This window comes from Trichoplax adhaerens, genomic scaffold, assembly GCF_000150275.1.
Source record: "Trichoplax adhaerens TRIADscaffold_1 genomic scaffold, whole genome shotgun sequence".
Lineage (NCBI taxonomy): Eukaryota > Metazoa > Placozoa > Uniplacotomia > Trichoplacea > Trichoplacidae > Trichoplax > Trichoplax adhaerens.
The window spans coordinates 9,922,059-9,938,595 of record NW_002060943.1 but is presented as its reverse complement, the minus strand read 5'-3'; the positions used below and the strand labels follow the sequence as shown (position 1 = coordinate 9,938,595).

At 33.7% G+C, this 16,537-nt stretch overlaps 3 protein-coding genes across 3 annotated transcripts; 1 reads left to right on the top strand and 2 right to left on the bottom strand.

The window, feature by feature from the left end:
• Positions 1-1,528: 1,528 nt before the first annotated feature.
• Positions 1,529-5,421, bottom strand: TRIADDRAFT_19042 (uncharacterized protein; the record flags this gene model as incomplete). Its single annotated transcript, XM_002108174.1, has 9 exons — positions 1,529-1,762; positions 1,948-2,020; positions 2,288-2,382; positions 2,502-2,566; positions 2,686-2,828; positions 3,011-3,122; positions 4,469-4,637; positions 4,981-5,075; positions 5,226-5,421. 9 exons carry the CDS (start codon positions 5,419-5,421, stop codon positions 1,529-1,531), a joined length of 1,182 nt encoding a protein of 393 aa, XP_002108210.1.
• Positions 5,422-6,084: 663 nt separating this feature from the next.
• Positions 6,085-9,994, top strand: TRIADDRAFT_52453 (uncharacterized protein; the record flags this gene model as incomplete). The annotated part of the gene is made up of 14 exons (XM_002108908.1): positions 6,085-6,157; positions 6,389-6,476; positions 7,117-7,178; positions 7,663-7,799; positions 7,904-7,963; positions 8,047-8,163; positions 8,228-8,297; positions 8,374-8,432; positions 8,532-8,578; positions 8,655-8,761; positions 8,846-8,953; positions 9,020-9,099; positions 9,529-9,673; positions 9,828-9,994. 14 exons carry the CDS (start codon positions 6,085-6,087, stop codon positions 9,992-9,994), a joined length of 1,320 nt encoding a protein of 439 aa, XP_002108944.1.
• Positions 9,995-11,911: 1,917 nt separating this feature from the next.
• TRIADDRAFT_19616 (uncharacterized protein) lies at positions 11,912-13,753 on the bottom strand (the record flags this gene model as incomplete). The annotated part of the gene is made up of 6 exons (XM_002108173.1): positions 11,912-12,001; positions 12,090-12,215; positions 12,292-12,363; positions 12,667-12,776; positions 13,229-13,309; positions 13,687-13,753. The coding sequence occupies 6 exons, from the start codon at positions 13,751-13,753 to the stop codon at positions 11,912-11,914; spliced, it is 546 nt and encodes a 181-aa protein (XP_002108209.1).
• Between the last annotated feature and the right edge of the window lie 2,784 nt (positions 13,754-16,537).

Here is a 16,537-nt window from a genome sequence, read left to right as displayed (position 1 = left end):
ACCAGAATATTAAAAGTTTGTTGTACTTTTATAGATTAGTGTTTGTTTACTATTTTGTGTAGCCCTTCCGCAGGTGATAACAAGCATTTTAATATGCAAATCTTTGTATTTACTTGACCAGTTATCGTACTATAAAATTCCTGTATTGGAATATGCAATTTTGAATTCGAAAGATTCGATACAGCTTATAGATATCCTGTTGTAGCGCATATTATTATTGAGGTTAATAATAGCTTAATATTGAACTATTAAATTCTAACTTAAAATCGGCATTGCTTTCTGTCTGTGTGTATAGGTCGCAAGTTAATACTCATAGTAAATATATGTTATAAGTGAAAATGTAGCTATAATTTTAGTTGTCTTTGTGCCTAGTTACCGAAACTATAAATACATGTATTTGGATGTGATTTATTTCCTAAATAAGCTGACAACGAATTTTTTCACAATAGTTTATGTTCTAAATTCAATCTGTCTCTGCTACATTAGTTACAATGTGATTAGTATTTAAAACGTAAAATACTATCGGATAAGGACTGCAAGTACCGATTTAAATCTTCGTTCCACATCATTCCGTTTATGTATGCAGTATACCATGTATTAAATTTACTATTGTTACAGTTGCGTGATGGATACGAGGAATCATTAGCAAGATGTAACTTGTAACATTGGATCTTTTGCCAGATATGGTTTGATGATATTTCCTCTCTTTGCTTATAGTTATAGCTATAGACGTTGTTAGGTGTAGACTGATTCGGCTGTTCGACTACGTTAATTGGATATTCATGATATAATGAAGGAGATACGTTGTGGCTATACAGGTTCTGCAATAGGTCGTCATGGGACTTGTAAATTCGTTTTTGATAAAGCTTTGTAGACTCTATTTGTGCGTCTTCAGTTTCAGTTTCCTGAGTAGCACCAGTAACGCCAAAATCATCGTATTCAGCTTTCTGCATGTCTCTCAAATCTATTTAAAAAATATTTTGATATTTATAAGTACATAAAGTATTAATTCTTTGGAGAGCAGAGGTATTACAAAATAAAACTTTAAGCCCTTCATCGTTTAAATAGCAGCATACTATTGAAATGGTAATAGTTTTTATCCAGCTTTTCGTCGTATACATCTAGAGCAATATTCAGAAGTGGAGATTTAGTTTCATCTTTGGGTAAATGCTCGTTAATAAACGGAGTAACTCCATCGATTTTATCTGTTTGATTTTGATTTGCAGTAGATAGCTGTAGTATTGAGCGATGTTGCTCTCTTAAAAAATTTTTCTCAGTCGTACAAGTTTCAAGATTCGGTAACGCACTACCTGAGATAGAAGCTGACAGAGGGGTTAGATCTGGGATAAATGGTCAGTTTATGTTGTAAAGATCAGCATATTCATCAAAAGCAAAGTTAATATCAGTAACTGATACAGCACTTCGTTTCTTAGCTAACTATAGAAGGTATTTTATGTACTACTTACATGGGAGTTTACTAATGTCGATATCAAAAATCCTGGCAAAATAAAACAATTTTTGTCTTTCATCAGCGGTTGTAAGGGTGATGGCAATTCCGGAACTTCCTAGCGTAAATTAGATTAACGCCCGGCTTTGTTATACAGTATTTCAATTGGATATCTAACTGGAATGGGGTAAAACAATCTACTGTATTACCAAATCGACCTGCTCTTCCAACTCGATGCAGATAAGTTTCGGGATCATTTGGTAAATCCAAATTTACAACTAGGTCTATATTCTCGATATCTACTCCTCGTGCGGTCTGAAATAGGTTATAAGCATTAGAAAATACGCGCTATTGGTGCATTACTTAAATTGTATACGTTTGATTTCGTTTCTATTGATTCTAGTCATTGCATATGACAGTATGTTTGTAAAAGTAATTATAGTATACCATAACAAAATAGCTAGAGTGTTAGTGAATATTCAAATACAGTATAAACTTACCAGGTCGGATGAAATCAATACACGACAAGAAAAATCGTTCATTTTTTTTATAGCATCCATTCGATCCTTCTGGCTTTGAGCGCCTGCGCATTTAAATTCTAGAATGAGACTTAAAATCCTACTGCAAAAATGATCGCAGCTACACTTAGTTTAAGTATACGTTACATTTTTTCTCTTACCGTACCATATATATATATAGAAGGCCAGCCGCAAGCATTTAATGCTTTATTCACTTCAGTTGCTCTGATAAATTATAAATAATATAATAGAAGTTGGCAAGGATCGAATTCGAAGCATTTAATAAGATTCTATATTGCTATTTCAGAAAGATATATAAAACAGTATTGCTCGTAATACCGACACTGTTTGGTAGTTTGAAAATACGAGGCACTGATGAAAAGGGATTTTAGTTAAGATATAACTTAATTTGTCGATCTAAAAGAATGATACGTTAAATTTATGAGTGTGTTTCCGAATTTTTAGGCTACCGTGTAATGTTATCCTTAAAGGCGAGTATAAATTGAGTTAATAAATGTTGAAGTAATATATCATACCTTAAGTGAGAATATTTTATGAGAAAGTGCGTACGACGAAATCTTACAAAAATATTGCTTTACGCCTAATAATGAAGTATGTAAAGCAATATACCGAGAATTTACTTAGTTTTAAGTTTCTACAATATTTTCCTAGGTATTTCTATGCTATAAATTGATTGTATAAGTAATCTACAAACAGAACCATGAAGAACTGGTCTTTTGCTATCCAGCCTTATAACTTGTGGGTTCTTCATGCATTTAATTAATAATTTTGTCAAACATTCAGGATATGTTGCTGATAGCGCCAATATTTGCTTTGATGTCGGCAAATGCTTAAAGATTTGGCTACAATGTGACAAGTAATTTTCGACATGAAATCAGAATAGTTGAAACAATAATTATTATCTAAAGATACAATTGGTAGTAATGCTTTATCTACAGTATTTTTCTGAATTTGGAATCTATAATGTATAGTATATAATCGGTTAACGGGTAAAAATTAAAGATAAAAGTTTTATGAGTATTACTTAAGCTGTTCCGTGAAATTCTTTTCGAGTAGCTTATCAGCTTCATCTAGTACGAATAATCTAATAGATTTAGTTGCTAAAGCACCCGATTCAATCAGTTGAAGGACACGACCTGTAAAGCAAATTCTTTCAGAGTTACAAAATGTACGTTTACAAGTACGCGTATGTCGCACAGGCACAGATTTTAATACTGCAACGTAGATTTGAATGCATATTACGTATTAAACAGCAGGTAATTTTTTATATAACAATTATTAATTGTTTATAGACTGGCTTTCAATATTTGCTGGTAAAGCAACTCGTCGCATTAGCCATGGACTACTAGTAAGAAGGCCTTTTACTAGTAGGTCTTCTTCTGGTAGTTCATAGATTAGCATTACAATTAGCTTTAGCTTTTACCTACGTTTGTTCTTTATATCAGTACGATAGGATAATTCGTTTGATATTTGCTAGATTTTATCTAAGCTTAGAAAATATCGATTATATTGTACTATTTTCTAATATAGGAAGATGTGTACGCGTATAATTGGCATTGACGGTCGGATGAGCGTTTTTCGATAATTAATTAATTGCTTTGGGCTACCGTTGACACCGCTTAGTTTGATATGCTCGCACACTGGATTTAAACATGAAAGAGTACCTGTTTGAAAGCTATCTTAACGCTTCTCAGGTAGCTTGTGTTGGGATTGAGGATCAAAAGTATTATACTATGTATCGAAAGACTATGCCCTTCTTTGCTACATCTAAGTACAGCGATGTTACTAGTGCTACAGCGGCTAAAGGTCTTGCATGAACTCTTACTAAATACTCATTGTATGTACAGTGCTGTAAATCTTATAGAAAAAGACAGAGGGAGCAGCTTATCCAGGTAAACTTTCGCTAAGCACGCCGAATCTCATATAAAAAGAATCAAATGTTGATGTCTTGAAGTGCTTCGTGTTGAAGGTATTCAATTTTAGATTTTACTATTAATGTCTAAGCATACGAGTCAAAAAATTTAAGCTCCTTCTGGAAGTGCTATATACCGTATTAAACGTAGCAGTAGATAAGTGAAGCCTCATGAATTGAAATAGACTTCGTGTTGAACTAGCATTTAAAAGTTTGATAGGGTAGAGATTGATCGATAGCTACAATATGACCTCCTTGGCCTATAAATTCACCTAATAATGTAACCTCCTTTGATGTTTACTGCATGTAGACTGACAGACTGTATGAATCCATTCTTTCCCCTGTGCACTGTGCAGGCGCTGTACTATCTTTACAGTGTTGGCTTGGTTTTAGTAATGAAAACCACGAAGTTATAAACCTAAGCCGAATTATGATCAGATGTGGTCTTCGGTGGGACATAATGCATTAGCAGAGCAGTTTCAGCGAGGTGGAGGAAAAAAGTGCAATAGCTTCAGGATATACCGTACTATTACACCAATATATTATAACATTTTGCGATTTGTAAGTTACCGGGCGTTCCGACCGCTAAGTGGCAGTTTTTAGTTTTTTGATTATCCAATTTAACCGGTAAGCCTCCGATAAAGACTTGTGATGATAACCCTCCAACAAATTTACCAATAGTATTCACAACTTGGTTAATTTGTATTGCAATTTCTCGCGTCGGTGCTAGAATTAAAACCTAAATAAATATCAGAACATGTTCGTGATGCTGTTTCATAATTAATAATATATTAATTACTATATACTGTCGTTGCAAGTGGTAAACCATATCGTACATTTCTACATTTAAGCAGTACAATATGCAACATACGTACGCGTATATACGTATAGTCGTAGGTAAATACAAAAATTGTTATCGACCCACTGTTAAGTACGATACAATTTCTACAGACATTTATTATATTATAATTAATTATAAGGAAATCAATTATATTATTGAATTAAGTATATCTTATGAGACAAATACATAAGTCACTGTTGTGATATTCGAAAGGGAAATAACCTTTACTGCTGGACGTTACCTGAGGGGAACAAATAGTTAGATCAACGATTTCTAAAGCAACGACGACAAATACGCACGTCTTGCCAGTTCCAGATTTCGCTTGTGCGATTAGATCTTTATCGAATAACAAGTGACAAGGAAGTAAATATTTTGAGTGTCTCGTATTGTATTGCACCTTTAGTTACCTCAGTATGATAGTACTACGTATTTGAAAATTTAATTCACTAGCAGAAGTAAATCAGTAAGTCATACAGAAATGGTTACCTAATCCACAACGTGCGACTGGAATTGATTTTAATTGTATCGGAGATGGTTTAATATATCCAGCATCTCGTAAGCCTCGTAAAACATTTTGTGATAGCAGTAAGCTTGCAAAATCTCCGGACTCATATGTGTTGACATCAACAGTCCTTTCTCTTCCTTTGTAAAAAAAATTTTTCTTTATATTAGCCCTTGGCATTGCATAATCAGCTAGGATTTACAGCTTTTATCGATTCCGATTTGTGAGGACAACGAACATCGATCTTTAAATCATAATTATAATTAAATTTATATATACAGTATAATATATATGTTATACAGTACGAGTACTTTACTCTTTACTCTGGGAACTCTTTATTATACAGTACTGTACAGTATACTACTGTACTGTACTGTACTGTACTGTACAGTACATCTTTCGTACAACAAGTACGGTAGAAATATTACTCATACTGTACAGTACAGTACTGTACAGTGCAGTACTGTCTGTACAGTTAAGTACAGTTTAGTACTGTAGGAGTTAAAGTAGCGTCCTGTACTGTACAGTGTACAGTACCGATGATTTTCTGGCTTCAGTACAGTACAGTACTATGACTGTACAGTACTACTCATTGAGTGACAGTAATATCAGAGGCAGAGATTCGAGACAAACTTGAAAGTATTAGTACTGTACCGATTGAAGGACTAAACTAGTAAAACAGTAACAGCACAGCAATAAGAAAACTCTCGGAATCCTGCTCGCGCAATAACACGATAGCAAGCCCGAATTTACTGTGCACCTGTGCTATAGAAGTAAATTATAGACTGTATTACTCCTGTGCTTTTCCCAATAACTTCGATTGAAGCACGGCAATGAACCATCATGGCACTCTTGGATGACGCAGATTTTATTATAACACATATTCGTCACTCTTGCGTTACTAGTGACGATACTGGTTAGTTAATTCAAGCTTCGTTATACTACTATACACTATCGGAAACTATAAAATGTAACATGTAATCCTAACTACCGTAATGCCATTATGGCATTGCATAGTGCTGTAAATTATGGTGTTCTGTAGAGTTTCACTTTAACTTAATTATTGTAAAATACTACTTACTATGTTATTACGCTTTTGTTGCCGTAATATGCTAGATTAAAGATTATTAAATGATTGTATTTGCAGGTATGAGCGAATTAGTAATTGTAAATGAAGATGATGAAATAATTACAAAGAAAGCCAAAAAATGTATTACGAAATTATATAATAGTAGGTATGTCCGGCATTACTATATGGTAAATGTATAATATAATGTACTGAATTAAGTACTGGACAGTACCATGATGTTATATTGGAAGTCCATAACTAGACTATTTAGTTCAAGGGTACTGCTAAAATTTTAGTTAAGGTAGCTGTACGCGTATTTCGAATCAGTTACTAGACGATGTTGAAGAATGCGGATTAGACCTGACCTAAGATAAATTACGTACTTTAATTTCGCTTACATCTAGAGTTTGTAAATTATATTATGCCATTATATAATTATCACCCATTTAAGCTTACTTAATTATGCTGCATTTATTTATATGTTAGATAGTGATAAGTACATAACTTTTACTTCATACATTAGCGAGGATAGGATGTTTCAAAAATATTCCCAATCCTTGGATATATCCGCTACTCCGAGCCTTAGTCTAAGATCTAAATCGTTAACCAAGATTGAAAAAGACAAGAACAGGTCGTAATGTTGCTAGGGTTATGATATTACTTGTTTTAGTGTTAGCAGTACACGTACTGGATATGTTAATATGATTGAATTTAACTTAATAGTATAGAAAGGGAATTGATGATATGATCATACAGTACACCATCACTATCATTTCGATTTCTTACTATTTTAACATTTATAACAGCAAAGAACATAAATTGAAATGCCGGAATGTCACTTGGAAAGATAAACCACGTGATCTTTCAGGTTTACATTTTCATAATGCCATAATTTAATTACTTACATGTATGTCAAATTGTAGATTGGAGGCTTTATGAAGCTGACTGTAATTTACAGTAGTCGTATACTGTACACACCTAGAACTAGATAATAGCCTAATAATACCAATAATGGTTACATATAGCAGTTTGAAAGCGTCGCTGAGCCGTAATTTGAGTACTGTAGGTATTACTTTTTTGGTGCATAGATTACTAAATCCATGACTAGTGGTACCGTAGTTGCTACTAGAAGCTGTTTTACCTTAGCATGTATCAGCATACGCGCACCAGTATAGTTGTACGATGAATGTGTGAACGGACTTAAGTTTATGATCTAAATTGTGCTGTGCTGCTTAATGCTGTACCTATAATGGAATGCGAAAACGTTATTGCTGACGCTTTTTGTATCGGAAAGTGACCCCCATACATGATTTATTTTAAATTTAAGTTGTTATACTCAATGAATTTAATAGACGATGAAATGGCTGAAATGTTCAAAAAATATGACAAACCATTTAAAGCACCAAACCAGTCTATATTAGCTTTATTGTTGGAGCAAGTTGGCAATGTAGACAATCCGTTCAAGGATTACTGTAAATTTGACGGAGAGGTGATGACGTTTACATTTATGAATACGATCATAGTACATTAGAGCTTCCTTGAAAATCAATTTGTATAAACTCAATTTGAATGTTTTCACTTTGGACTATGAAGGGAAATGTTGGAGAAGCTGCTACAAAGAAGATAAATATATATTTTACGATGCTGCCTGAGGTATTCAACAAACACTAAGGATATATAAAGTAATGGATAAATTAGTGCTTGAGTTACAGCAACTAGGCAACAATTTTTATTAGGGAGAGAATGGAATACCCATGACGATCATTGTGACTGGAGACAATGCTTGCGTACAAGACGCTATTGGACTTGCCTTGTGGAAGTACACCAATGAAGGAAGAAAACCTCCTCTAAAGGTATATTAGAAATGTGAGGTTAAGTAAAGTTATATAGACAAAATTAAAATTATATTTTTTTTAGTCGAATTCTGCTCATGGATATGCTTTACACATTGCTGAGGATGATGGTGAAGTCGACATGGATTTCCCTGGTGCAGTATATAATTTTTAAATCATTTTTCTGAAAAACTTAAAAGAAGAGTAACTCTTTTTATATGCATCATACAGCGCTTGATCCAAAAGAAAGTATCTTTAGATTTGGATTTACTTCGCTTGCCTTGGTAGAGGTACAACGTGTAATATAGATATACTCTTAGATGATTTAAAAAAGTATATAATATAACTTCACACACAAAATGGTCTAATACAAATTCTGTGGAATATAGAAGGAGACTCCTGAGGAGCAGAAGAAGAAAAACATTGTTGTCAAAGTGTAAGTATTGTAGAATTATGTCTTCTTCATTGTGATTTGGTATGCTAAATGGGAATATTTACGTTCTTGTATGTAGATACTTGCCTTTTAATGGTTTTTCTAGTGTTCAAGTGGACCGGTTGGATGTACCAATGAAAGATATTTTAGATAAAATGATGAGAAAGAGAAGACTTAAAAAAACGGGTGCGACAAATAAAAGATAATACTCGTGCAATGCTGGTAGTGTTCGTATTTTGTATTTAATTTACTTCTCATTTTTTTATAAAGGTCCGGAGTATATCCTTGAGAAAAAGAGCGAACCAAGGGTAACAATCGACTTATCCAGGACTTTGGAATCAATGGGAACTCTTGAGTTTTGTTTAATAAGACAAAATAGTAAGTTACCAATTACATCATTTAATTAGCTCATTAGATAGAATCCCAAAGTACGACTTATTCTAGGTAAGCGTAGTCAAGATAAAGAGGAAGATATAGCAGGAACATCTAGTATTCAAGCCTCGTTAGCTAGTCATCAATATAAAGTACGTCTTAAAATGAGTAACTTGCTTTAGAAAACCTAAAAGTGATGCACAAATATGGCCAGTTCTAACGCCAAACTACTTTAGTCTTACAGAGTTAACATGTTTCACAAATTTCGGGCCAACACGGAAATTCAGCTGGGTGTGTAACAGTATAGGATGTTTCTCTGTTTAAGAACGTAAATTTATGCATATGAACAACAATCTACATTTTAGGATTATGAGGTACTTTCTAAAAAATAAGACAAGAAAATTTCTCTCCGTTAGGTATTTACGGTGAAAAAATTGAAATTGATCCGGTCGTTCACCAAAGAACGTCTAAATTTTGGTCGAAACAGAAACCAGTTTGTATTATGGAGTATTTTTATTATGGTGTTGCCGTCATAACCTTTACCATGATTAAAGCTAATTGTGTTTGTTTGATTGATTTAGGTGTCATTTGATATTGATTTGGTTGTCGCATGTGAAAAGATTGGAGAGCCTAATAAGCATAATAATCGACAAGCATTTCGTATTGTCAGATTTAGTGCTAATACTTATAAATATACTGATTTTGATGGTCCAACTGATATTACAGGTGAAGTTACAAACCATAATTTCTGAATAACATATTGGGGAAATACTACCCCGGTAGACATCTGCCCTATCTGGCATTAAGATACTGTTATATTGATAGCGATTTTTAGCATCACATTCGTTTCAAGTATAGTTGTCATTATTCTACATTTTAGATGAAATCGTAACAAAGATAACAAACATTATTGAATCTCGGTCTGGCATCTATAGAAAGGAATATTTAGATTTGGCTGCTGAAAGAGGGGAAAAAGCATACAAAGCAAAACGTGGTACCTCTCTATCATCACTATCTATATCATCAATTGTCAATAGCTTACAGTAAATGAGAAATATTATTACATCCGTCGACTACGATTTACTTACTCTGTAATTATTTTCTTTGAGTCAGTATTGCTAGCGTGTACATTAAGCATGTTGATAGTTAGCTATAGCAATGTACCTATATAGATTCTGTACTGGACAACAACAGCCTTCATTGTAAGCTTCAGAACGTGAATAAATTTGGTTACTTTGGTATTTCCAGTTAGGTCAGGCTGGTTGAGCTTATTTCTTTGTGCGGTGAAATGTTACCATTTTATGTAACATACCTATACTGGCACTTGTGTCCATTTTGATATACGTTTTTGTTACTTGAAGAAAAATTCTCTTTAGCATACCTTATCATCGTCTAAAGATTTTGCATTCGTACTTGTCGAAAGTGTATCACTGGTTACATTTATACGTTATTACAGTTACAAAATTTCGTTTTGGTGTATATGCTATGTTATCTGCAATCTAGAATAAAAAATATTGTCAGTAACAAATGATTTAATTTTCATTTCACGTAGGAGCCCTTAATTTATCGTTTAGATCGCCCTAATTCAATTTTCATTAATTACATGTCAATGAAAAAATCCTCAATATTAGTATGTTATAATTAATTTCTAAGTCCACAGTAATAACTAAACGAAGTCAAATCGGTGGGATTAATACGCTTGGATACAAAGTCAACAGTCAGTAAATCATCCGTTTACCATTGATTATAATTATCGATTGAATTTTGATAAAATCGTTTCTGTTGTACACATGTAGAAGTGGCCATAAATAGTTCTACTTTTCCCCAATTACTTAATCATGTGGTACGTATAGTATCACTATTAACATCCTCGTTAAGTCGTACATATTAATCATTTGTGATCCGAATACTTCATGAACATGGTATTAGTTTTTGGATCTATTTAAAGATCAGAACTTTGTTAATTATATCCCTGAACCTATCTGTCGATATTTGTAGCACAGAATTAAATTATGAGCTTAATTGTTATCATTGTAAAAATCTGGATGCAGTCCATATAATTCACTCACCAACAATCAAAATGCACCAAAGGGTTTCTTAACAGATTTTTGGTCAACTTGACCCTAAATAAGATATTATAGTTAAGCACATTTAACCTAGTAACATAACATAATGATATAAGTTAGCCCATGTAGCAAATTAAGTTAAGGGGTGAGTATATAATAGCAGTTAATCTTCCAAATAATTAATTTGTCTTTCGTTATCTTTCTCCTGTACTTGTACAATACCTACGTAGAGCTATATCATTGTGTAAAGGTAATCAAAATTGCATCTTACATCGATTTAAATTCAGCATATGAATATTAGGATTTAAACTATTTCCAGTTCACCAGTGCTCAAATTTTAAATTTCTAGTTTGGACTGTTAACAGTTCCATTCTCGGCTCATTTTTGTCAGTAAAGTAAATAAAAGGGTATCAACGCAGGAAAGCTTCTTTCGGAAATACATACGTCATGCATATTACGAATTGCATGAAATGGTAATTATGCTGTATTTTGTTACTTCAATTTCTGGATTTAGTGGAGTAATCCCAAAATTTCTGTAATAGTTTAATTGGCCAGTAAATAATGGTTACGTTTCGTATCCTGGTAACGACCCTCGGAATCTTAGTGCTTTACGCACCTAATCGAAATCATATACAGATCATGATTCTAGCATGTATCAATTCTCCTTTCATTTGTTGATTGTAGCCCGTAATTTATATTGAGATGGTAATAATAATTAAAATTCGAATCTGCCATTCGCATGTAAAAGGACTAGATAGTATTTCTATTATTTATTTATTTTGAGTGCTATTTTTAAGTACGATTTACAGAATGAATAGTGCAAAGGGGAAATTAGAGATTTATTTAGTGTTTTATTCACAAAGTAAGAAATAATTAGTGTAGCCAATAATTTTGCATATCAGTTCATTGTTGATAGTTCGTTCGATAACCAGTCTAGACCTTCGTACAAGCCTGTTCCTTGTGTACCGCACGTTGCTTGGATAAACCACTACAATGAAAATATATTATAGAGAGCTACAGTCTCCGTTTTCTAAACTTTGATAGCTCATAATGACTTCATAGTTGTTAAAGAGTACCTTTCTGGAGCGAATCTCATTCAATCCAAGCTTATCTTTCATATCACTAATATTCAAGGCATTAGGAAGGTCTTGCTTATTAGCAAAAACAAGGAGAACCGCGTCACGAAGCTCGTCTTCGGAGAGCTGGGAATCATCGGAAAATAATAGAGTTTATATAAGACCTGATATATAGATATATCGATATGCGCTATAACATTACCATTCTTGATAACTCATCGCGTGCTTCGTGTAGTCTTTCGCTATCGTTGCTATCGACAACGAAAATCAACCCCTAGAAAACGAAAATATCGGTCCGTCCGAGGAAAGCATGCACGCCAGAAAAGTATCAAGATATATATTGACATCATTAAAATGTAGCAATAAAAAATATATCAGAGGCCTTAAATATAGACACTTTTACTTTAGTTATGTATGGAAGGTTTCAAAGTATATCATACAAAGTCGTAAAATTTATATGGTGCGTTATAACATAGAGTACACCCAAAATGTAAATTAGCTAATATACGTTCGTAAAATGTAAATAAAATTCCACTAGGTCGCTAAAGAAATTGTAGCATTGCAACTTTATTTTTACCTGCGTATTCTGAAAATAATGTCTCCATAGAGGTCTTATTTTGTCCTGACCACCGACATCCCACACTGTAAAACTTATGTTTTTATATTCTACCGTCTCAACATTAAATCCTACATGAAGTTTCCATTTATTTTAAAGAAAAAGTATTATGATGTCTGCAATGGAGTGTGAGTTAGATAAGTATTAGTATTCACTGATATAACTATGTATTTACAACAGTTAAGACCTCGTGACACAGAGGGCACGCAACATTGTTACGCCATCAGAATATTATAGTAAAGTACTGTAGCTATAACAAAGAACATAGGATTTACGTATTGTCGTAAGAATTAAGAGGTTAAGGTAAACAGTAAAATCTTACTGGACTGGCAGTAATTATTGCACTGTATAATTTACAAAAGATCAGATACTTCTATTGCGTAAACTATCATGTTACATTTACATTTGCACTTTAGAATTAAAGCTTGTTACGGTAATGTAAATATCAGGTAAATCAAGATTTCCTTGACACTTTGCCAAGCGAGGTAATTGTTCTACTGTACGTTTATGATCCGGTTTATACCGATTGTAGGTATTGTAGTGACCACTTCTCCAAGTTTTAGCTTGTATAATATCGTTGTCTTGCCAGCTGCGTCCAAACCAACTGCGAAAATATAATATATCCGGAGTCAGTACACTAATACACACGCGCACTAATTATTAATTCTTACAGCATCTTATATGTAGCTTAGAATTTTCAGTTTTCTACTATTTCAGGCCGTGAAAAATTACTAGACTCTTATTGTAAGATATAAAGTTTATATTTACGAACGCTAACACCGTAAGTTGCTGTGTAGATAATACAGTACTGCAATCAAGATAGAATTTATGCTAAGGTAATACGATTCTTTTGGCGATGATTGACGCTCTGTATAGTTTCGAATAAAAGGAATACTGACGTCTTTAAGCTTATTACACCAGAACGCGTTATAGTCTGTTAAGTTTTCAAATAAATATTTTGAAATCGTGGTAAAAACTAACCCATTAAGATTCTCATTTGCTTATTTCCAAACAATCGAGTAAATAGGCTTGATAGTGTTAGTCCCATTTCGCTGCAGTATTAAGTAAATTGATAATCTGAAGTAAAAAATTTGAAATACAAATCAGACCAACATAAGCTATTTCAGCAGATTTTTTAATTGTGATCCGATTAGAATACAGTAATATAGTTTCTATAACACAACGCATACTAATTAACATCAAACAATTCTAACTTCTCCGTAAATTTATAACTCGGTTTTGTTATCCTTCGCAGATGACTTCTAGGCCGCAACCGACGTGAAAGCGCAAGAAAAGGTAACTTATTACGAACTGACTATATTATATTATTATACAGGAATAGAGTAAAAACAGTATTTTACGGTACTGTACAGTGTACAGTACTGTACGGGGACTACGTGTACAGTACAGTACAATAGTGTACAGTACAGTATAAAAACTTTGAGTACCCTACAGTACAGTACTATACAGTACAGTACAGTACAGTACAGTACTAGTGAGTGCACACCGCACAGTACAGTACAGTACTGTACGTACTGTACATTACACTACTGCGGTGGCCCAAAAGCAACAACTTTACAGAGCAGAATCTGTAGAGAGTTGTGAAAAAAGAATTTCGACACACAGTACAATGTATTGTAAACACAGTACAAACTGTACACTGTACACTGTACAGCAGTAGAGTGCAAATTCTACAGTACAGTGCAGAATTTTACAGTACACTACTGTAGAGTACTGTACAGTACAGTATACAGTACTGTACTGTACTGTACTGTACGCCCGAGAACCTGTACTACAGTGTACACTGTACTGTACTGTAGAAGCCCATGAATCGATTGACTGTAACTGATGAGCGAAAAATGATGTAATTTAATTTATTTAAAGTGAATTATATTATGAATTGTGAATTGTGAACCGTGGAGCACTGAAATCGTCGCCTGAAGTAACGGAATTAACGGTAATATCCGTCTCCAACAGTTTTTATAGACTTTAAGCCAAGATTGTAGCAAAGTAGTAGGCAATGTGCAGCTGCTACTGTTACTGATGTCTTCTCTATAACTACAGTAGGTAGAAAAGCAACTACTTGATTAGGGTTAGATAACTAATTTTCATTTACTTTCCACTATAATTATTAATTGAAATTTATCGGCGACGAAGCAGTAGGTAATAATTTACGCGTATTATGTAATGAAAATTGCGTAGCGTCAATTTATACTCTCATAGTATGAACAGTACGAAAATACTATGAAAGTATAAAGTATACGAGTCAGATGTTACTGTTGATTACAATTCTGTATAACCATATATTAGAGTCTGTTACAACTTCCAAATTTTGTAACAAGTACTAGATCTGCACTCAGCAAGGAGACCCAGTAATTAAGTTGAAGAACTAACTTTATTGTTAAAATAATGAGTTTATATACTTTCTTTATTGTGACCTTTGATCTACTGGCGTAGATCACAAGATCATCACTAAGAGAAAGGTTTCCCTAGTTTAGATATTATAAATAGGATATCATACCGAGTATGGCAACATGAGAATACATATATAGATAAGCTTAATATAGTACCATAACTACATCTATATACGCATGACGTGATAATAACATCGTGATATTTAACCATATATAGAAAGAAGGTAACATACTAATTATGTAACTATTACAGAACGTGACAGAGTCGGACTTATAAATTGCGTTAAATAGATTTCGGATTGGAGATAGAATTGGGCGTGTGAAAGAATTTCGGATTTCAGAGTAAAAATTTGATACCGTGTACTGTAAAGCATTGCTACAAGTCTATTTGTTTCTGCGTTTGCAAGTGAGCCTTGAGTTGATTGGCTACATTCATGTGCTACTATAAGAAAATAACCAGCAAAAAAAACTGACCCTCATATTTATCAATGAACGGTCATTTGCTGCCCTTCTCTTTTTAGTAGTCCCTGGTATCTAAGTCGCTGTCATGACTGAAAAACGAGACGGAATTTCTAATCTGTTTAGTCCAGTGTACAGTAGTACAGTACTGTACACAGTACACGATATGAAGTTCCTGAACCTCTGACAGGTCTACACGGTACGGTATAAAGTTACTGAACCTCTGTTAAATGAGCACATTATCGTAAACCGTCAGTAAAGCGACGGGAGTTTGCACTAGTTATGTATAATTTATCACCAATGGTATGTTGATATTGCAACCTTTATAATATCACACTAGCGCACTCCGCATTGCAAAGTAGTCAAACTTTAAGACTAAGGATTTCTTGCTAATATAGCGGGAAGTGCATAAAGCAGGCCACACCTGTCGCTGAATGGCAGAAAAAGACTTCTACTCTAAACGTGCATGCACGTATATGATGTATCAGAGTACTAGTCATACTATAAATAGCAGGTGATATCTTACATAACGAAGTTCGGAAGATGAAATCTAGTCATAAATGGTAATCATTACTTACAGAAGTCTTAGCAAATACCTGTATACTTAGCCTTGACAAAAATAAAATAAAAATAAACGGCACTATACCGTATGTTCTCGCCGTACTCTTATAGGAATTTTATTCTACTTTACCTCCGTTCTCTCCGAATATATTTGAAATCATATTTAGGGGTACATCCCAAACTGCATCGCGAATAACAGGAAGTTTATAAATAACTGCATGGTGACGTGCCAGTTGCATACAGTACTATACAAGAACAGCACTTGCTATTTCGAGCTGATTGCAAACAAATGTGGGCATTGATTGTAAATACGGTGATACCTATCAATTTACCGTTCCATAAATGGGAGAGGAAATCTTGTCCTGCCAACGTATTGGCTTTATTAAGCATACTGTACT